The following is a 23,035-nucleotide window of genomic DNA, read 5'->3' as shown; positions in this document are numbered from 1 at the left end:
TGGGCTACTTTCTGAATGTGGCACCTTGAGAAGATGGGTCCTGGGTCATTCAACACTTCAGGGCACTATGGACAGCAGTCTGGGGGGGTGTGGCCTTTTCTCAGGGACCCAAGGCCACTTCACTCTCCTAGCAGCTGTACCCAGAAGACTGTGGGGCAGAGAGACTGGCAGTCCCTAGAGGGGATGGAATTTGAGGCTTGCTCTACACTCACCAATGCCAATTTGCTTATGATCACTGACCACATCTGTAGTTTGGTGAAGAGGGAACTGGGAACCAGACCTCGCCTGTAAAGTGACCCTTTAGGTAGAGCAAAGATTTGGTGGGGGGGGGGGGTTAGCTAGTCATAGGTTTTTCTCATGGGGAGGCAGGTTCAGAAGAGGATGGTCCTAGGAGCTGTGGAGAGGCCAGGCTGACAGACTGCTGACATTGGTCTTTACAGGTAGGCGAGGTCATGGGATCGAAGCCTGGCCCCGCCTCTGCCTCCGCCTGCAGCTCTGAATCTCTCACTCTATTTGGGGAGGTTGAAGTGAAGAATCTGGAACTGCCAATCGGCTGCTTGTGGGCTCCCAGCTCTGCCAGCTCACAGAGCAGCAGTATGGGCTTGAGGACTTGCACGGCATAAAATGAGAGTTGAAGGGCTACCATGAGTCAAACTAGGAGGACACCAGAGATATGTTGGCACAGCCTGAGGAGAAGGCTGGTGCTGGGGTTGTAGCCAAGCCACAGAAGCAGGTTTGGCTGGTTCCTGGCACATTCCTGGGTGTCTAGTCTGCCAAAGAAGAGCAGGTTTGGCTCTCCTGGGAAAGGCCAGGGACTTTTGAGCTACCTGGTGTATCATCGGTAGAGCTACCCGCAGGCCTCTAGGGGCTTGTGGCTGTCCAGGACATGGCTTGGACTCAGAGGCTGAAGAGTTGAGGGCCCAGAAGCAGACAGGGGAGGCAGCTGTGGAGTTCTTGGAGCTGTCCTCTGTCAGCACCATTCTTATTCCTTCCCTTCTCTTATATTGACCCTTCCCCACACCTTTCTGGAAGCTGAGCAAGGCTGGGGAGGTGTAATGCGTGCTGCTGTTCTGTTTGTTTTTGTTTTTGTTTTTTTGAGACAGTGTTTCTCTATGTAGCCTTGGCTGTCCTAGATTTACTTTGTAGACCAGGCTGGCGTCGAACTCACAGCCATCAGCCTCTGCCTCCCAAGTGCTGGGATTAAAGGCGTGCACCGCCATGCCCGGCCTGGCTTGTTCTTAATCTTAGTAGGAAGCAGATGAGTGGTGAAAGAAAATCCAAGGCCTGGTGCAGCTCTCACTGGTAGAACATTTGTTTAGCATGTGAGCCAGGATTTGATCCTCCATATGCAGTAGTACCATGACCACGGCACTCCTCTGCCTAAAAAAATAAAAAATTAAAAAAGGAAACATTCAAATAAATAGATATGTAATAGTGCTATTTTCCAGCCCACTCAGGTTCCTTTCCCATCCCTCTGTGGCTTTCCTCCAGGTCCCTGGGTAGGAGCTCCACATAGTGGGCATAAAAGGACCAGCCAGAGTGAGAACAGAGGACAGGGCTACTCTGGAGAGAGGGAACCTTTGGGGGTTTTGAGGTTCAATGGGAGGAGAAGGGACAGACTGGAGCAGTCACAAGCAGGGCCCCTAGGAATTGGGGTAGCATGGAAGGTGAGCAGGAAGGGACCCTGTGGGCCACAGAGAAGGAGGGGACCCCGGGAAAGAGGGTGGTGGGGCTGCACAACATACAAGGATGTTCATGCCTTCATATCCCTTGGCGCCTACTTTCTCCCCATATTACTGTGGTCTAGCATGCTGTCCTGAGTGGCTTCTCCAGGACAGATGGGCATCTGAGTGTCCTGACCTCAGGGAACCAGACTTGTGGCAGAAGATCAGGGTGGGATATCTCCTCTCAGCTCACAGGTCTCATGCAGGCCCCTCTCACCCAACCCCATCAGTTGTTTTTTTGTCTTGTTTTTGGTTTTTTTTTTTTTTTTTTCATGCCTCCAACTCAGGCCCTGCCTGATTTCCTTGATGCTACCCCTAGATCTAGTCCTGCCAGTGTCTGGTGGGTGGATACGTGCCCAGGGAGCTGCCTGACAGCTGCCAAGCCCTTCACAGTTCTCAGTGTTTGTGAATGTGTGTGCAGGAGGAGGCCTTCTGCATTGCCAGGAGGCACCAGCCAGGGTGCAGGAGTATTTTTTTTATGTAGAAAAGGCAGCACTTTACTCCTTACGCTGTTCCTTGTCTGTTTTAGCAACCTGCCTACTATGCTTTAAGTCTCTCTCCATTACTCCCCTTGCTATTCTTTAGCTCTGAGACACACACTCCAGGGGGCTAAGGCTAAGGCTCCGCTGATGCCTGTGAACCCATCACCTAATGTATTCCGTGTAACTGTGGCTGGGTCTTGTCTCAAAGGGTTGTTTAGATGGCAGGCCTCCACTGAAGATGAGTGTGAGCACTCAGTATGATTTTATCCTGTGGACAAAGAACATACAGGGGCCAGAAGGACCCTTGGGGCGGAGCCAGGACAGTCCATCTCCAATCAGTACTGGGTGTGGCTTCTCTATGGCCCATCAGGAGGAAGTAGGTGTGACTAGCTTGCTGGGAAAAGCCCCTCCTACCCCTCCCAGCCGCAAGTGTCTACAAGCAGCCTACAGCTGACTCTGCCACTGAACCTGTCATGGTGTCTTGGGACAAGGCCCATCTGGGCCCTAAGTACGTGGGCCTCTGGGACTTCAAGGCACGAACAGAAGAGGAACTGAGCTTTCAGGCAGGAGACCTTCTTCATGTTACCAGGAAGGAAGAACAGTGGTGGTGGGCCACCCTACTGGATTCGGAAGGCAAGGCCTTGGCTGAGGGCTACGTGCCCTACAATTACCTGGCAGAGAAGGAAACGGTGGAGTCTGAGCCGTGAGTGGCCCTGGGGAGCTGGCACAGGGGGAAATGATGGGCACTGTGGCAGACTGGGGAAGCAAAAGGGTGTAAGATCCTAGCTAGACATTCAGTCAGTCACATTCTGATCCTTAACATCCTGGTACACAGGGTTGCCGATGGGGCTGCACCTCTGTGAGACACTGGGGGAATGGGACCTCTCCTTTGGACCAACTTATGATCTCTTCACAGACCCTGCCAGGACCCAGATGGGACAGAAGGGCCCAGTGGTTTTTTTAGGATGCTGGCTTCAAGAGACAAGATCAGTGTGGAAATTCGAGAGCTGTTGGGGTGTGCAGTTTGCTCACTTTCCAAACAGCCAAAACCAGACGTGTGACCTAGTTTAGGGAGACAGAGGCTCCTGGAGCACACCTATCTATAGCACCCGTCGCAGGGTACATGGTGCAAACACAGTGGTTGGTGTCTTCATGTCCACTGTTCCTGGCCACTCACCCACCTGAGCCCCTGGAGGCTTGGAAGAACCGTAGTCATGCCTTGTGTGGATATGACCACAGCCACCCAAGGACTCAAGCTATGCAGGATGCTCTGGGCTGAGGCTGGGAAGGGTCCAGCAGGAGCAGCAGTTTCTTACTGTTTTGCTCCTGAGACTCCCAACTCTTCATTTCACAACGAGAACCTATTGTGCTCAGCAGAAGATTGTGAACACACAGACAAGAAACGAAGAGTAGTTCATGAAACTTAGGACAGCTGCAGAGACAGAGTCTCTTGGCAGGAGCATGGCAGGCATGGGTGGTGTGCATAAAAGACTGAGAAGAGCAGGTGCTGGCACATGCCTTTAACACTCAGGAGATAAAGGCAGGTGGATCTCTAAATTCCAGGGCAGCTGGGTCAACATAGCATAGTGAGGTCCTGAGAGAGAGGAGAGAGAGAGAGAGAGAGAGAGAGGGGCAGACAGACAGACAGACAGACACAGACAGACAGACAGACACAGGCAGAGACAGACAGACAGACAGAGACAGACAGAGACAGAGACAGACAGATAGACACACACATACATACACACACACACACACAGAAAGAGAGAGAGAGAGAGAAGAGAGAGAGAGAGAGAGAGAGAGAGAGAGAGAGAGAGAGAGAGAGAGAGAGAGAGAGAGATCATGTAGTACCTGAGGTGAAGAGATGAGAGGAGGAGCAAAGCAGGGGAGGCATAGTGGCCAGAAGGATGAGCAGGAAATTCTTTAGCTTTGCAGGGCCTGAGGAGGTGAGCCTCAGGGGCTTAAGCTGGGTGTTAGGCTCTCATGTGGAGCCCATGTTCCCAGGGCTCTTGAGGGGAGTTGGAGATACCATGGGCCGAGGTCAGCCATGGACTTCCAAGGGCTTCCACCTGTAGGCATGCCCATCCCTTGTGTTGGAAGCCAGTATGTATAGATCCTTTTGAATGGGAGGGTGTGTGCATGTGTGTCACAGTGTCTGTGCATGACCATAATGGTGTGCTCATCAGTAATGTATGCATGCTTGTGTAAGTGTGCAAATATAAATGCATGAGTTGATGTGCACACCAGTGTGCATTATGAGCGTGTGTGTCAGTGCATTGTGAATGAATGCGCATTGTGTATGAATGTGATGACATGGGCGTTTGCATCTCAGTGCATGTCTGTGCACATAACTGCACATGTGCAAATGGCTATGTGACTGTGTGAACATGTGTATGAAAGTGCAAGCCAGGATTGCAGCACTGAGGAGCTGCTGTGGAGACCCCTCTCCCACCTACTTCTGGACCAAGCTGGTGTCTATAGCTCAGGTTCCACAACCTGAGCTGTTAAGAGACAGTCACATGACAGAATTGCAGACATTTGGGGGGAGGGGTCTAAGGCCCAGGTGGTCATCCTCCAAAGCAGGATGGTAGGCAGTGCTTGCCCGCCCCACTTCTGAGCCACTAGGATTTTTCCTGGTGTCTAGAGCCAGCCATTTAGGACTTTCAGGGCCCATGACGGTCAGAGAGGCCTCTGCAGGGTTGGGAGCACGAGAGGCAACTTAGCTGGGTTTGGACGGTGAGAGCGGAGCTGGCAGGGCCAGATAGCTGAGATGCAGGTGGGATATGAGGCTGGGGCTGAGGTGACCCTCTCCTCTGCAGGTGGTTCTTTGGTTGTATCTCCCGCTCAGAGGCCAAGCACAGGCTGCAGGCTGAGGACAACTCGACGGGAGCCTTCCTGGTCAGAGTCAGCCAGAAGCCAGGAGCAGACTATGTCCTCTCTGGTACTGCTCCCCTGACCTCCCTTGCCTATGAGGCCTTCCTGACCACACAGTGACCCGCCTTTACTCTGACTGTGAAGTCTAGGCCATCTTCCTCTTCCGGTGGAAGCCCTGACTCCTCCTTGTAGTTCAGCTTCTCACTTTCAGCCTTTGAGGCAGAAGGCCAGGGACTCCTCTTCAGGTTGGGTGGCTTTCCTTTATTTTCTGGCATGGCCTATGTGTCATGGAGGCCAAGGCTCTGCAGGCGTTCTACTGTGCTTGTGGCCCAATAACCCAGGAGCGCAGGGAACAGAATAGCCGTGGGGCATGACAGAAGTTTCAGGTAGCCGAGTGAGACAATGTCCAGGCTGGGAGCAAGTGCAGACAAAGTGCCCCCACACCCTTCCCCCCACACCCCCTCCCCAGTCATATACGGCAGGGTGCCTACTTATATCACCTTCCGCCGGCCATGCACCCCAGTGCGGGACGATCAGGCCGTGCGGCATTACAGGATTTGGAGGGGCAACGGGGGCCGGCTGCACCTGAATGAGGCAGTGTCCTTCTTCAGCCTGTCTGAGCTTGTGGACTACCACAAGACCCAGAGCCTGTCCCACGGCCTGCAGCTGACCTTGCCCTGCTGGAAGGTAGGTCACTGGTTCCTCTGTGATGCCCTTGCTTGGGGTCAGAGAGGTGGAGTAGAGGGTGAGGCAGGAGGACTCGGCAGATGCCACTCTCCTTGGCTATCTCTCTGGTTACACTGGCTCACCAGAGCTCGGCTGTGGCCCCTGCTAAGGATGCTTGCGCATCCCTGACCCTGGTGGATGGAGGCAGCAGGGTTTTCATGCAGGAACACTCAGACCCTACTATGCTGGACGTGGTTCTAAATATAAAGATAAATAGGGATCCTCGTGAGGGGTTCAGTGCAAATCCTTCCTGAACGCGAGCTGGATGACCCAACTGCCACCCTGCCACCATCATTGCCATTTCTGTCTCTTCAGCACAAAACTGAGCCCATGCCCCACTGGGATGACTGGGAGAGGCCGAGGGAGGAGTTCACACTCTGTAAGAAGCTGGGGGCCGGCTACTTTGGGGAGGTCTTCGAAGGGCTCTGGAAAGGCCAGGTCCGTGTGGCTGTGAAGGTGATCTCTAGAGGTGAGCAGCTCCAGGCCCAACTCCACTTGGTCACTATTTCCGCCAGTGGGCTCTCCCAGTCTCACACCCCTGAGGGTATCCTGACACTTTACTGGGCATCATGGTGGAGGTAATGTCTCTCAATTGTCACTGGAAATTTGAGTCTCACCAAAAATCCCAGCTTCCCCCTCAGGTCTATACCTGATACCTTAAGAATCAGGTCAGCCAAGACCTTGAGAAACATCCAGCTGGGAAATGCTGACTTTGGCAGTTGTGACCAAGCGAGGCAGAGGAGGGCAGGAGGATACATCAGGCTTGAGCCCTTGACCCCCCTCCTTAGTTGTGGAGGCTTTAATGTAGCCTGGAGGCTAGCTTTTGTCTTCCTAGGCTGGCCATATTTCCTGAGCTGCTTCAGGAGACTGGGCCTCCTGCGTGGGGCACAGGTCAAGGGCTGTATTCACCGAGAGCCTGATGTCTCTCAGACAATCTCCTGCACCAGCACACCTTCCAGTCTGAGATCCAGGCCATGAAGAAGCTGCGGCACAAACACATCCTGTCGCTATATGCCGTGGCAACTGCAGGGGACCCTGTCTACATCATCACTGAGCTCATGCCGAAGGGGAGCCTGCTGCAGCTACTGCGGGGTAAGTGGTAAGCCCTGCCCTCCTCTCCCAGTGGTCAAAGCGTTGGAGGCAGCAGGAGACACACATAAAGGAGCCAAGCCACCAGATAGGCGGATCCCCACATATTCCTGCTTGGCCTACACAAAACAGCCAGGAGCTCCCAGATGAACTTGTTGCTTTCTTGTTTAAAAAGTTACTCACAGCCTGGTGTGGTAGTGCACGCCTTTAATCTCAGCACTTGGGAGGTAGAGGCAGGCGGATCTCTGTGAGTTTGAGACTGGCCTGGTCTACGAAGTCCAGGACAGCCAGGGCTTATTATACAGAGAAACCATGTGTTGAAAAACCAGAGAAGGGGAGGGGAGGGAGGGAGGGAGGGAGAGAGAGAGAGGGAAGGAGGGAGGGATGGTTTACTTAAATTGTTTTTATTTTTATTGTTTTGTTTGTTTGTTTGTTTGGTTGGTTTGGTTTTTCGAGGCAGGGTTCCTCTGTGTAGTCTTGGCTGTCCTGGACTTGCTTTGTAGACCAGGATGGCCTCGAACTCACAGTGATCCACCTGCCTCTGCCGCCTGAGTGCTGGGATTAAAGGTGAGTGCCACCACACCTCGCTTACTTGATTGTTTTAAGTGGTGGTCTAGAGAGATGGTTGTATGGCTAAGGTTAACGCTCTTGCCCAGGACCAGGGTTCAGTTCCCAGAACCCACATGGTGGCTCACAACCATCTACAATTCCAGTTCAAGGGGATCTAACACTCTCTTCTGGCCTCTGCAGGCACCAGAATGCATATGGTACACAGACATACATGAAGGCAAAATGCTCAGACATATAAAATACTTTTGAAAACTAAAGATGGAAGTCAGGCATAGTGGCATATGTATTTAATCCCAGCACAAGGAGGCAGAGGCAGGCTGATCTCTGAGGCCAGCCTGGTCTACAGAGCAAGCTCCAAGACAGCCAGGGCCACACAGAGAAACCCTGTCTTGAAACTCCACCACCCCCCAAAAAAACCCCAACTAAAGATGGAGAACAATCGAGGAAAGACATACATACATATACATGTGCACACACTAACAGTGACAAGTAAAGACATACACACATACACATGTGCACATACTAACAGTGACAAGTAAAAACATACACACATACACATGTACACACACTAACAGTGATAAGTAAAAACATACACACATACACATGTGCACACACTAACAGTGACAAGTAAAGACATACACACATACACATGTGCACACACTAACAGTGACAAGTAAAGACATACACACATACACATGTGCACACACTAACAGTGACAAGTAAAGACATACATACATACACATGTGCACACACTAACAGTGACAAGTAAAGACATACACACATACACATGTGCACACACTAACAGTGACAAGTAAAAACATACACACATACACATGTGCACACACTAACAGTGACAAGTAAAAACATACACACATACACATGTGCACACACTAACAGTGACAAGTAAAAACATACACACATACACATGTACACACACTAACAGTGACAAGTAAAGACATACACACATAGACATGTGCACACACTAACAGTGACAAGTAAAAACATACACACATACACATGTGCACACACTAACAGTGACAAGTAAAACATACACACATACACATGTACACACACTAACAGTGACAAGTAAAGACATACACACATACACATGTGCACACACTAACAGTGACAAGTAAAGACATACACACATACACATGTGCACACACTAACAGTGACAAGTAAAAACATACACACATACACATGTGCACACACTAACAGTGACAAGTAAAGACATACACACATACACATGTACACACACTAACAGTGACAAGTAAAGACATACACACATACACATGTGCACACACTAACAGTGACAAGTAAAGACATACACACATACACATGTGCACACACTAACAGTGACAAGTAAAGACATACACACATACACATGTGCACATACTAACAGTGACAAGTAAAGACATACACACATACACATGTGCACACACTAACAGTGACAAGTAAAAACATACACACATACACATGTGCACACACTAACAGTGACAAGTAAAAACATACACACATACACATGTGCACACACTAACAGTGACAAGTAAAAACATACACACATACACATGTGCACACACTAACAGTGACAAGTAAAGACATACACACATACACATGTGCACACACTAACAGTGACAAGTAAAGACATACACACATACACATGTGCACACACTAACAGTGACAAGTAAAGACATACACACATACACATGTACACACACTAACAGTGACAAGTAAAAACATACACACATACACATGTGCACACACTAACAGTGACAAGTAAAGACATACACACATACACATGTGCACACACTAACAGTGACAAGTAAAGACATACACACATACACATGTGCACACACTAACAGTGACAAGTAAAGACATACACACATACACATGTACACACACTAACAGTGACAAGTAAAGACATACACACATACACATGTGCACACACTAACAGTGACAAGTAAAAACATACACACATACACATGTGCACACACTAACAGTGACAAGTAAAGACATACACACATACACATGTGCACACACTAACAGTGACAAGTAAATGCATACACACCACACATACTACATCTCCTCATACACACACACACACACACACACACACACACACACACACACATTTTTTTTTAAATGGCTAAGGAGTCGGCTCTTGGGGTACATTGCTTGCTATGCTAGCAGGGAGACCTGAGTTTGACTCTCCAGAACTAGCATGAAGCCAAGCACAGACCCATACCTCTGCTATCCCTAGGCTCCCACAGTGAGACGGGAGGCAGTAAGAGGAGCCTGACTTATTCGGCTCAGTAGCAACAACAAAGACCCTCCTGAAACATGTCAATGGTTAAGACTAACACCCAAGGCTGTCCTCTGACCTCCACAAAGGAGAAAGATAGGTGACTTAAAGTATAACAGCTCTACCAATTGCTGATCGTAAAATTTGGAAAAGCACAGAAAAGAACGCTCACAGTGTCTGTAAGCACAGCTAACTGACGTCACTTTACCACAGGCTCTATGTAGCCTGCTAGTGTAGGCTGCTATGTGGAAGCCTCACTCAGGGACCTGCCTCAGCCCACCAGTGTCTCTTTCTTCTTGAGACCTGCTGGCCTGTCACACCTATACACACCTATACCCAAACACATGTAAAACACAGACACACACACAAATACAGTCACACATGGCACACACACTTGTGCGCGCGCACACACACACACACGCGCGCACGTGTAGACACATCTCATCTCACCCACAGGAGGACATCGCTGTGTTCTCTTCAACACAAAACCAGACCATCTCTGCCAATTGAGATCTGTGCAAAGATGCCCCTCAACTTTCTTTATACAAGAGGGAGAGGGAGTGAGGTAGTGTAGGTAAAGCAATCATGCCTGGGGGCATCTATGCATTAGCATATCACCAGCATTTGGAAGAGTAAAGTTGTGTAGCCCACATGTCTCACGGTATGATCTCATAAGCAGCTTCTGCAGGAAGTCATCTTCAGAGCTGAGATGGCCGAACCTTGTAGGTGTAGCCCTTGCTGGGTGCGCAATACCTAGAGTGGCTACATGACACCAAGGCTGTCTTGCAGCAGTACCTTTCCCCTTAGATTGCTTTATGATTCCCAGAAGGGGTGTGGGACAGTGTGTGTGTGTGTGTGTGTGAGTGTGTTTGTGTGTTTGGGTGGTCTTTGTCTCCAGGTACATAACTGTAGAAGGCCTAGGCCTTTCTACTTTGCAACTAAGCCAGACCAGCCACCCTTTGCTGGAGCCCTTATAGCCGCAGTAAATGAAGACTGGGCTCTGGCCAGCTGACTCTGGCCTCTGATCACCCTACAGACTCTGATGAGAAAGCCCTGCCTATTTCGGAGCTAGTGGACTTTGCATCACAGGTAGCCGAGGGCATGTGCTACCTGGAATCTCAGAATTACATCCACCGTGACCTGGCTGCTCGGAACGTTCTTGTTGCAGAGAATAATCTCTGCAAAGTCGGGGACTTCGGGCTAGCCAGGCTTGTCAAGGTAGGACCCCTGGAGGGAGAGCCAGAAGCCTTGTGCTTAACCCAGCCACAAGCAAGATGGACTCCTCGTGGGGTGGTGTTAACAGGCAAGGGAATGGCTTTATTGACACAGCGACAGCTTTGTTCGTGCCACACTGGCCTAGCTGAGTACCTAGCCAGACAGCCATGTGCCTTGAGCTTTTCTTGTCTCCACGCATTGCAGCTCTGCCCTTGTCCTCCTCCCATCCAGAATTCCAGTGAACTGGCACCTTCACTGGCACAATACCCAGGGCCTAGCCATGACTCTGGCAGCCCTGGTCACAGCTACCCCTGGTAGCAGTGGGGTGGTGTCAGTGGGTCAGACAGCAATAGGCAGTGGGTTTGGACCTGCCCACCAGGACCTCAGTGTCCATGCTAGTCAGTGCTACACAGGAAGGGTACAAGTGGCAGCTCCCTCTAGTATCAAGGCCCTACCATGAGCCATCTTACCACAGGAGGACATCTATCTTTCCCACGACCACAATATCCCCTACAAGTGGACGGCACCCGAGGCACTCTCCCGAGGGCATTACTCCATCAAATCTGACATCTGGTCTTTTGGGATTCTCCTTCATGAAGTTTTCAGCAGGGGGCAGACGCCCTACCCAGGTATGGCCCCAAAAATGTCCCCAAATGTGCACAGGCAGTGAGGTGGAGTGGGGGCAGGTCTTGAATGGCTGACAGAGATGACAGGAGGTGCTTCCCAGGGCTTCAGCCAGACCCATCCCTGCTCCAGTCCCCGAGCATCCAGGTAGTGGGAGCATCTCCTGGAGACACTGTCCACAGGGACAGCAGCCACAGACAGTGTGCTAGAATATGTCCAGAGCATCGTAGTCGTCATTCTCGCAGAGGACAGCACCCAGGGAGGAACCAAAGGCAGCTGGGTGTGGCTCCCGGGGACTGGAGTGCAGACGGACAGCAGCCTCCCAGTTCTCATGTCTCTTCTTCCGTGGACCACAGGTATGTCCAATCACGAGGCCTTCCTGAGGGTGGACGCCGGCTATCGCATGCCCTGCCCTGTGGAGTGCCCACCCAACATGTACAAGCTGATGCTTGGCTGTTGGAGCCAGGACCCCAAGCAGAGACCCTGCTTCAAAGACCTGTGTGAGAAACTCTCAGGCATCACCAGGTACGAGAACATGGTCTGAGCTACTTGGACATGGCCAAGACCCACTGAAGAGGGCCTCACCATTTTCCTGGACCTCTATTCAAGGCGTACACCGCCCTTCAGTTTACTGAGGTGAAGGGCTAAGGAAGATACCAAACATACCTTAAGTACTGCATATTGTCAAGGAAAGAATAACGAGGCAACCATATTCCTTTCCAGTCTGTCCTCCTCCAGGAAGCAGTCCTCAAAGTCCAGGAGATGACTCTTTTTTTTCCTTTCTTTATTTTTTTTGTTTGCTTGTTTGTTTGTTTTTTTGTTTTTCAAGACAGGGTCTCTCTGTGTATCCTTGGCTATCCTGGACTCACTTTGTAGACCAGGCTGGCCTCAAACTCACAGTGATTCGCCTGCCTCTGCCTCCCTGTGAAGACTTCATGTGACAGAGAAGCCAAGAAGAGTCTAGACAACAGGCCCAGCATGTCACCTTCAGAACATATCTGTCCTTGGCTATTCTTCTGCGTAACTGCCCACAGACATGCACCCCGCCCTTGCCCCTTAACTCTGCAGGGTTTCATGCCACACACAACTCAGAACACGCTTGCATGACTTTCTCTTCCTAACCTCGGCTTTGCTGGAGGGGAGTCGCACCTAGGAAGCCCAAGATAGGACATGAAATTTCCTCCCTGCAGTTTCTGGTGCTTGGGATACGTACTCACCTGGAGTCTGCAGGTAAAGGAAAGCTAGTGGAGGCAGTAAGAGCCAGGATTTTTCTCCCCAAGACAGGATTTCTTTTGTAGTCCTGGCTGTCCTGGAATTCATTTTGCAGACCAGGCTGGCCTCAAACTCAGAGATCCACTTGCCTCTGCCTCCCCGAATGCTGGGATTACAGATGTGTGCCACTGTGCTAGGATTTTTTTTGGGGGGTGCTGGGATATTCTTAACCATGCAAGCGGAGGCAGCTCTTCTGTGTCTCTGCATGAGGCAGTGTCCTCTTTTCTAGAGTCAGATTCTGTCAGGGCTTGTGAATCTTGTGCTTAGTTTCAGAGAGAGCTGTTTTTGTCCTGAGCCCCTGAGGCAGGAGAACATTCTCTCTAGAAAAGTGACCTCATTTTCTTCCCCACCCTCCATTTGACCTTTCCTGATTGAACCGGAGTCCTCTCAGATGGCTCTGGTCCAAGTCTGCTTTCCCTGTGTGTCTTCAGTGCTCTTGAACTACGCTTGGCCCCCGAAGTCCCGCCAGACTATCTGCTCCCCATGGTAGCTCCTTATGTGCTTGAATTTTAGAGCCCCAGCTCTGAGGGAGAGTGCCCCCCAAAAGCAGCTACCTGAGGTTGCCTTCCTGCAAGTGGCATAACACTCTCAGCATGTAGCTACCAGCTATCTCAGACTAACCTCTCACAACGGCTGAACATGTCCCAACATTTTCTTGGGGAAATGTCCTCTGTGTCCCAGAGGTGACACTGTCTATACTGCTTCCTGTAAAGTCAAGCTGCCTCCTAAACATATAGTTCTCAGGGATGTAACAGTCACTAGAACATAGGCAAACATTTGGAAACGGGGCAGATGAAAACTGGTAAAAATAAAGACTTCGGTAAAAAAGAAATCTTCTCCAGGCAACTGAACCTTTCATTTTCACCAAGAACAGAATTTGGGCTGGGCTTGGTGGCATAGATCTTTAATCCTAGAACTTGAGAGACAGAGGCAGGCAGATATCTGTGAGTTCGAGGCCAGCCTGGTATACATAACAAATTCCAGGGCAGCCAGGACTACATAGAGAGACCCTGTCCCAGAAAAACCAAAACGAAATTAAAAAAGAACACAATTTGTATAAAAATCCAAGTGGACACAAACTGATCCAGGACTGAACGTTCTAAAATGAAGAGCAAGGGGTCCTGTGCACCTTCGGCCACTCTCGCAAGCGCAGTCCTTCCCTGCTGCAGAGGGCACAGCCCTGGGTGTACTAGTACACAACTTGAATCTCGGCGCTTAGGAGGCAGAGGTAGCTGTATCTGTGAGTTCGAGGCCAGCCTGGTCTACATAGTAAGTTCCAGGACAGCCAGAGCTACATTCTCTGTCTCAAAAACAAGCAAATACCAAAATAAAAACCAAGCCAAATCTCTTCAAGTTCTGGTTAGACTGTCTAAGAGACGAATGTTCATTAAACCTCCCTAAAACCTCTCAGAAACAGAAACAAGGTCAAATGTTCTTTTTGTTCGTTTGTTTTTTCAAGACAGGGTCTCTCTGTGTAGCCTTGGCTCTCCTGGACTTGCTTTGTAGACCAGGCTGGCCTCGGGCGAACTCACAGTGATCCACCTGCCTCTGCCGCCCCCCCCCCCCCAATGCTGGGATTAAAGGCGTGCGCCACCACGCCCGGCGTGTCAAATGTTCTTAAAGATCAGATGCTCTAGAACAACGGAAACAGGTATGATTCCAGACCTGCCAACACTGAATACAGCATAGCTAGACCCTTCCTAATGCTAGGACGCTTTCACACAGTCCCTCATGCTGTGGTCACCCCCAACCACAAAAATACTTTTGTTGCTATTTGGTAGCTGTAATTTTGCTACTGTTATGAATTGTAAATATTTTTGGAGACAGAGGTTTCTCAAAGGGGTCACGGTGCACAGGTTGAGAGCCAGAGAGCTAAATTTTTTTTTTCTTACAAGTGTTTAAACAAGTTTAATTATATTGGGTTATTTAAAAATGCTGAACCAAGAATACAGATGAAGGAGAGCGGGGATGACATTTGCCTGACTTGACAACAAGAGCCAATTGGGTGCAGATACCTTGTGAAGGCTTCATGAGCCTAATTTACAACCCTAAGTTTGTTCAGGCTTGAGAAATTTAGTTAATTCAGCTTTGGGGTCATTCCTAAAGAAACTTCAACGTAGGCTGATCTGATTGTGGCCTCCTGCTTTCCCCCAAGATAGAGGTGGCAGGTGAGCTTGGGTTTGTACAAGAAAGCTGGACATGCTGCTGCAGCCTGTGGGGTTTTCTTCAGAGGCATGCTGGCAGCTTGCTTCCTAGTTTCCACCGGACCTAGGGACGCTGAGCGTAAAAATGACAATATATACAATCAGAGCGACTAGAAGCAACAGGGAGACCTCCGTTTGTGCTAAGGTTATAATACATTATCGTTTGGAGAGGAAAGATTGACCACTGAGTACAACATAGGACTTGTTCCAGATCATGAAAAAGAAAAAACTGATGGGCTTTTGTTGTTGTTGCTTGTGTGTGTGTGTGTGTTTTTTTTTTTTTTTTTTTTTTTTTTTTAAAGACAGGTTTTCTCTGTGTAGCCTTGGCTGTCCTGGAACTAGCTTTATAGGCCAGGCTGGCCTTAAATGTGAAGATCCACCTGCCTCTGTCTCCTAGTGCTGGGACTATAGGTGTGCACTACCACATCTGGCTTGTGGATGGATGCTCTTTCAAATGCCTGACGGAGTGGGATCTCATGTAGCCAGGAGGACTGAAAGGATTTATTTAGCATTCTTTTAAATTAGCCTGGGGGCTGGGGCTGCCGCTCAGTCCGGCAGAGCACATACATGACACACATGAAGCCTTGGGTTCTATCCCCAGCACTGGCTACACAGGTGTGGTGGTACATACCTGAGATCCTAGTGTCTGGGAGGTAGGAGGAAGAAGATCAAAAGTTCAAGGGCATCCTCAAGACAGCAAGTTTAAGGCCAACTTGGGTAACACAAGACCTTCTCTTAAAATACCCCCCCCAAAAGGGAATCATTATTAATAATGTAGTGATATAAAACTAGACTGACATTATGAAAGATGTTCGTTTACAGTAGTCCCCAGATCTTGCCCTCTTAGTCTAAGCTACTGGGGTGGTAACTGGCCTAGGGTTCGTGCTGTGCTTCTATCATGTGAAGCTCCGTCTTTGACCACTGCAGGACAAAGTCTGCTTACAGCCACGTAACCCAGGTTTCCTTTAGCTATCTGGCCACTTTGCTGAAACAGGCAAACGAAGGTCAAGTGTCTGCTAATTCTGGAAACCAAACTCTAGATTCAATTCTCTAACTTTAAGCCAACTTTTACGTTTCCACGAGAGGCCTTGCGGCCTCAGGATTTCTCTTTTTTATGAAAGAGAGCGATCAAACTAGGCTTATTGGACGTTGCAGTATGAGAAGCCCTGTCAAACACTAAAATATGAAACCTTTCTTAGGTTGTATCTAGAGGTGGTATCCATGATTTGTAGGAAATTCCTGAAGATCTGGTGTATCCAGACAGGCCATCAGTTGTAATTCTACACTTAAACATGCACCACAGAAATTACTGGCTTTCTTTCACCAATGTTTACCCTGACTCTCAGAGAAGAAAAGTGTTCATCAGTTCAGTCTCACACCAGGTGTTTACATCAGATATACCCAGATACAGGTGTTCATCTTAGAACCAGTGTCTTGGTGTTTCTACACATGAAACCGGTGGGCTTAGCGTGGGGAGCAACTATGAGCAGCTCTGTGGGCCTTGTCCGGACATTTTGGCCTGAGTGGAAAATTTCCCCTTCTGAGTCCATCAAAGGTGGAAAGAGCCTCCTCCACCTACAACTTGCTTGGGAGTAAGTGTGGCAATCCACAAGCCACCTGGATACCCTGAGGGCAGACAGGAGGGAGGCAAGGGAGGCACAGGCCCAGTTCCCAAGGGAGTGCAGCTGTTTACACCAGAAGGGCCCGCTGTGCCACACCTGAGGCCCCACCCTTACCCTGCTGGCTCTCCACAGCTCCTAGGCTAGCTTATCTTAAGTCTGGAACCCTCTTTCAGTCTGTGTTAGTATCCCCAGCCGTGGGGAACCCATGTAAGCTGTGGGGGCCTGACCCAAGGTAATCCACTAAGTTCCTGCTAAGGCACTGGGTTCCCTTCAGCTGAGAGCTCCAAACTCAGGCAGAGGCCCAGCCTCCCTTGGACTAGCTACTTATGACCAACTGGTAACCTGGGTTCTCCAGAAGTGGAGGCATCCCAGCTTCTTGGGCCAGACCCACTCCAGCGGGCGTCTCACCAGCTCCAGGGATATTACTGGGCAGGGTCTACCTCAAAGGAGCTGTCAGGAAGGCCAAGAACACAACAGCACCAAGCAGGAAGAAAGGCTGGCTTCAATAATGTCTCAAGTACACCAGGGGGAGGATAACTGCTGGGAGTTTATTTTCTGCTTGGTGCAAGGCACAGTTGTGGGGCTAGTAAAGCTCAGCACTATGAACCAAGAAGGGGCTCTCTCCAGCTCTTGCTGCAGCCTTCCTAGTTTACAGGGTACAGTCGGGTGAGGTGGGTGGGTGGGATTCTGGCCTAATTTCACTTAAGTTTGGGCTGGCTGGTGATTCTACCAGATCAGGATGAGGCCCTGGTGTTAGCCTGGCCAGGATGGTTGACTGGCTGCTGCATAGTTTCAGGAGGCAGGTCACGAGTGATCGGGCTTCTGGGGGCCTGGAGGGGTTTTGTCGGGTGCTCAGCAGATTCCAACACTGTGGCCATGATTGGGAGTGTGGTCTTCCCAAAAAAGAAGCTAGCCCACCAGTGGCCGGGGTCGGCCTTGGGGAGACCTGAGAGGAGCAAAAGGAGGTTACAAAGTTGCCACCGGGTAGGGTCCCATCCGGTCCCACTCCACGATCCTCCCCTACCGCCCACCCCGCGCCTTCTGCTGGCTGGTTCTGTACTCACCCGGGGAGTGGGGCACCGCGTCCCCCGGGCACTCGGTACTCCCGCAGGAGCTGTTGCTGGACGAGGAGCCCAGGCGTCCTGGGGGAGGGGAGGGGGGGGTCAGCCAGAGAGCCCTGGCCCAGCGCTGGACGGGGTCGGTGAGGCGCTACTTACGCCGATAGTAGTCGTGGGTAGCTACGAGCGAGCCGCTGGAAGGGATGGCTGCCATGCTTCAGGGCCCGGGCGCGGCGGAGATCTGAGCAGAATATGGGCCTGGTCACCGAACACCGGAGTGGGCCTCGAGTCCCCTACCCCCCCCCCCTACGCCCCTCCAGCTCCCCCCGCCCCCCGCCCCGCAACACCGGGCTTCCGAGCGGCTCCAACCAGCCAGGGCCGGCTGCGAGGTGAGACAAAGGAGCTTTGTATGCGCCCGGCCCCAAGAGGGCGCGCGCCTCCCCCACCCTTGGCCGGCCGCTGCTGCCACCACCACTACTATGGCTGCCCTCACCTCAGCGGCGACCCCTCCTCGCGGGCCTCGGCGCAGTCACCGGTGACAGCGCCCGGGGCGGCTAGACCCGGGAGCCCATTTGCCGGGACGCACAGAGCACAGATACTCTACAACCCGCGCGCGCGCGCCGTGCGCACGCGCGTACTTATTTACTTTCCTGCGTGAGCAACAGACGCCTCGCGGTGGGGCGGAGCACGCGTGGCCAGGTCCCTCCTCCATCGCGGCGGCCCCACCCTTGAGATCTTTGAGCCCTCCTGGTCTCTATTAGATCCTCAAAAGCACGAAAAGGTCCCTATTAGACTTGGCCCCGAGCTGAGCAAAGATCGGCCCCACCTTGTGCAATACTGGGTTTTGCAGATTCCACCTTGGCCATCACGTCCTTGATCAAACATTAGTGGTCCGGCTCTAGGCGAAGTCCAGCTCTGCTGTCCTGACCCTCCCCCCGCTACACCCCTCCCCGCCACCTCCCCCGCCCCCTGGTTTGAACTGGAAGCACCTGGCCTCGCATAGAGGACGTTAAGAATCTTATGTGGGACGTGTGGCCCTCAGTCTGTGCCGTTCTCTCGGAAGTGGCCTCTTGTAGCCAGGCTGTTCGGTGTTCTTGTCCCCTTTACTTGCTGCAGTCTGCTACTTGCGCCGGTCCCCGCAGGCTTTCATTTTCCGTGCACCTCACTCCGACCCTTTGTTGAGTGGGCCTAACATAAGAAAGCACAGGGGGCACCTGCCCCCGTGCGTGTCCCTGCTTCGCAATCTCCCTCTGTTTTCTGGGCGCACTGGTTAGCGCCTGGAGCCCCCAAGCGGTCCTGCAAGGACTAGCCCGCCCTGGGGAAGCGGAGCAATCGCCTGCGTCTATTTCAAATCATGGTTGGCACTGTTCACCAAACGCAAACTGCAAACTGCGTTCTGTTGCTTGGTGAGGAGTGATGGAAGATAAATTACATAGGAAGGCTTGGGGGCGGGGAGAGCTGAGAACAGGCAGTATTAAGTAGGGCGGCGGCGGCGGCGGCGCACGACTTTAATCACAGTGCTTGGGAGGCAGAGGCAGGTGGATCTCCATGAGTTCGAGGCCAGCCTGGACTACAGAGCAAGTTCCAGGACAGCCAGAGCGGTTACACAGAGAAACCTTGTCTCGAAAAACCAAAACCAAAACAAAACAAAAAAAAGAATGAATGAAAGAAAGAAAAAAGTAGCTAGCATCAGGCAGAGGTCTGCACTGTTGGCAGAGACCCGTGTTTGGGCGACTCCAGAGCTTGGAGCTGCGTGGCTGGCCAGTATACGCTGCCCTCCCTTCCCAGGCAGTCAGTCAGTCTTCTGGCAAGCCCCCATGAGCCAGCTTCGTGTAGCATGCTTCTCCTGTAACCAAAGATTAGGTTAGACTTGCCTTCATGGGGGCTCAGGGAGAACTTGGACTACGCTGAGGCTAGTAGGACCCAAGGAGTGCTCTTGTGTCCCTGCGGTCTCCAGGAAGCTTTGACTGGGACCCTTTGCTTGAATTTGCTGAGACCTACCCTGTGCAAACATCCAGGCATGGGAAACCGGCAAGAAGCGGCCCAGTAGGAGTGCTGGTTTAGAGGGCGGGAGGGCAAGGGGTAACTATAATGAAAGTGAGGCAGGGGTGGGGGTAGGGGGCTGGGGGGTAGGAGTTGGGGGACAGTTGACAGGACAGCAGCAAAAGTAAGGCATTGATAAGGCAGACTGGCCAGCTCAGGAGACACCAGGAGGGTGCGACTTCAGTACAAGCCGGGCTTGCTTCATGGCTTCATGTGCTTCAGACTGTGACTTACCTCAGCCTATCCTGGTCCAGCGTGTGGGCCTCTCCAAAGGCTATCAGCTGTTTCCTCTAGTGAACACTGGAGAGTTTCAGGAAGTCCCAGGAGGTTTACCAACGCTCAGCTTGCTCTTCTCCAGGTTATATAAACACTAAGTGATTGCTGGGGATGAGGGTGGGAAGTGCGTGTGGGGGTGTTTCAGCATAGTTGCCTGCGACCAGGGAACTTACCCCATAGCATGGCGCTGTCCACATTTAGGGCATATCTCCCCACCTCAGCCCCAGTCCAGGAACTTCCTCACAGATGTGCTCAGAGGTTTGTTTGCATGGTGGTTTGCAACCCCATCAAGTCAACAGGTAAGACCACCACACCCAAGCTTTTGTCAGTAACACTCACCCTAACATGAACTTTTCTCTTTGGTCTGTCACTGATGTCCTATCTGTGGTGCTTGTTCACATTCCCCAGGAAAAGCCATGCAACACCTGCATGGTTCAAACCAAGGCTAGAGAGACCGGGCTGAGGGGAGGGACTATTAGAACCCAACTGCAAGGAGCTTTGGAGGAAGGCCTCCTGCAGGTTGCACAGACCTGAGAGAGAGTCAGGGACTGGCACTGTTCATCTGAAGTGTGAGCAATCTGGCCTGAATTAGGGGCATGGTGCTTACTCAGCAGGGACATGGAGGAATCAGATATGAGTGTGTGCCACCTTTAGGGATCCAGGGAGTATACATAGTACAGAGTGGGGCTGAGGTGGAGGAAGTCAGGGGGTTGAGGCTTACAGTGGGGGAGGGCAGGGCTGCCAAGGCTTCTGCTGAGACTGACTCTAGCCCTGTCACCTGTTTCCAGGGTCGAATTTTCTTGCTATTCATCAAATGGGTCAGACTACAAGGTGCATCCACTGAAGAAGCTGCTCCCTCAGCGGCACCTCAGGAACTGGAGGCCAAGTAAGACCAGCCTTGCAGCCGGGTGTGGTGGTGCACGCCTTTAATCCTCGGGAGGCAGAGGCAGGTGGATCTCTGTAAGTTTGAAGCCAGCCTGGTCTACAAAAGTGAGTCCAGGACAGCCAAGGCTAAATAGGGAAACCCTGTCTCAAGAAATAAAAGAAAAAAAGAAAGAAAGAAAGAAAGAAAGAAAAGGCCAGCCTTGCACTTACTTGCCCAGCATATGAAAAGGTCCTGAGGCTAGCAGGAACTATGGTTCACTGGTCCATGGAGGGGGTTGGAGCCAGGTCCCACCTCCTGTTTGGTGCAGAATGAGGTACCTTGACCACTTCCCACAGGAAATAGGATGTGTGTGGCTTGTGGTCACTGACTGGTCACACCCTCTGCTGTTCTGACTTGGGGATTACACAGCCTTTCTGAACCTGCCATGTGGGAACAAGATCAGGTGCCACTTGGGGCATTTCTGAATGTCTCAGTGCTGGATAGTTTAGAGGTGCAGTCCTCTCCTGGGCTTGGACAGGTTAAGGCAGTGGATGTGCTATGCCCACTTCCTGCCAGGAGCTCCCTCTACAGTGTCTTCTTAGGAGCAGAGTTTGTGACCCAAGGTGTAGATTGTGGGTCATCACCTAGAAAAGGAAAGAAGGGGGACCATGAGAGCTTTCTACCTCGGGGCAAGCTAGCGGCTTCACTTGGATGGATGTGGCTGGGGGAGGCTACAATGGGGAGGCTACAGTGGGGAGGCCACAGTGGGGCGGCTACACAGTGGGGAGGCCACAGTGGAGAGGCTCACAGTGGGAGGCCACAGTGAGGAGGCCACAGCGGGGAGGCTACAGCGGGGAGGCCACAGTGGGGAGGCCACAGTAGGGAGGCTACAATGGGGAGGCCACAGTGGAGAGGCTCACAGTGGGGAGGCCACAGCAGGGAGGCTAACAGTGGGGAGGCCACAGTAGGAAGGCTCACAGTGGGGAGGCCACAGCAGGGAGGCTAACAATGGAGAGGCCACAGTAGGGAGGCTACAATGGGGAGGCTACAGTGGGGAGGCCACAGCAGGGAGACTAACAGTGGGGAGGCCACAGCGGGAGGCTAACAGTGGGGAGGCCACAGTAGGGAGGCTACAATGGGGAGGCTACAGTGGGGAGGCCACCTGGAGAGGCTCACAGTGGGAGGCCACAGTGGGGACCACTTGATGGTTATCCCCAGCTGGACATTAGTCTTCCGTCTCTCCCAGGCCACACTTGGCTCTGATCTGGGCCTACCTAATCATCCCACCTCACTCTCATCCTCAGCTGTTGGCATCTGTAGTAGGGTCTGGATGGGGCCTCCCCATCGGTCTCTCCTCTTTCCTCCATCTGTCCTGTCTGAGATGAGATCCCACTGCTGTCCAACCTGGCTTCTGGCCTTTGAGTGGCAGTCATCCTCCTGCTTCAGCCTTTCACCTGCAGGGGTCCCAGGGGTGTGCCACGATGCTAGCTTTGGGATATTCCTTTTCTTTCCCTCCTCCCCCCTTACCCCCCTCCCGTCTCTCTTCCTCCTCTTCTTTTCATTTTTTAATACTGAGTTTCTCTGTGTAACAGCCCTGGCTGTTCTGGATGTAATTTGTAGACCAGGCTGGCCTCGAACTTGCAAAGATCCTTCTGTCTCTGCCTCTGGAATGCTGGGATTAAAGGCATGGGCCACCACTGCCCAGCCCTTTTCTTGTAATATGGAATAGTTCACAAATTTGTATATCATCCTTGTTCAGGGGCCATGTTAATCTCAGTATTGTTCCAATTTCAGTATATGTGTTGCCAAGGCAAGTGTGGGATAGTCTTTCTGTAAAGTAGAAAAACTACAGTCTGGTCAGATGGTTCAACAGGTAAAGCTGCTTGTCTTGCAAACTTGGGAACCTAAGTTAGGCCCGTGGATCCCACATAAAGGTGGGTGGAGAGAACTGACCTCACACAATTGTCCTCTGACCTCAACACATGCTTGGCAATGTGGGGAAAGGGGTTATGGACTTAGTCCCCAACTGGTCTCCAGCATCTGTGCAGACAGCTTGCTCTGACCCTTTCTTACTTCCTCCAACGTGCCT

At 51.5% G+C, this 23,035-nt stretch overlaps 2 protein-coding genes and 1 pseudogene across 2 annotated transcripts; 1 reads left to right on the top strand and 2 right to left on the bottom strand.

The window, feature by feature from the left end:
- The first annotated feature begins 2,502 nt into the window (after nt 1-2,502).
- Ptk6 (protein tyrosine kinase 6) lies at nt 2,503-12,299 on the top strand. The gene is made up of 8 exons (XM_051144004.1): nt 2,503-2,909; nt 5,026-5,147; nt 5,604-5,767; nt 6,122-6,275; nt 6,737-6,898; nt 10,804-10,985; nt 11,458-11,611; nt 11,963-12,299. The coding sequence occupies exons 1-8, from the start codon at nt 2,680-2,682 to the stop codon at nt 12,148-12,150; spliced, it is 1,356 nt and encodes a 451-aa protein (XP_050999961.1). The 5' UTR covers nt 2,503-2,679; the 3' UTR covers nt 12,151-12,299.
- Nucleotides 12,300-17,371: 5,072 nt separating this feature from the next.
- Nucleotides 17,372-18,694, bottom strand: Ppdpf (pancreatic progenitor cell differentiation and proliferation factor). Its single transcript, XM_051144003.1, has 4 exons — nt 18,256-18,694; nt 17,922-18,003; nt 17,769-17,846; nt 17,372-17,650 (listed from the first exon to the last, which is right to left on the bottom strand). Exons 2-4 carry the CDS (start codon nt 17,974-17,976, stop codon nt 17,439-17,441), a joined length of 345 nt encoding a protein of 114 aa, XP_050999960.1. The 5' UTR covers nt 17,977-18,003; nt 18,256-18,694; the 3' UTR covers nt 17,372-17,438.
- A 3,966-nt stretch (nt 18,695-22,660) lies between these two features.
- On the bottom strand, nt 22,661-22,760 carry LOC127188765 (uncharacterized; annotated as a pseudogene).
- Between the last annotated feature and the right edge of the window lie 275 nt (nt 22,761-23,035).

Source organism: Acomys russatus, chromosome 4 (genome assembly GCF_903995435.1).
Source record: "Acomys russatus chromosome 4, mAcoRus1.1, whole genome shotgun sequence".
Classification (NCBI taxonomy): domain Eukaryota; kingdom Metazoa; phylum Chordata; class Mammalia; order Rodentia; family Muridae; genus Acomys; species Acomys russatus.
Note: the sequence above shows the minus strand (reverse complement) of the source record. Positions and strands in the feature narration are given on the sequence as shown.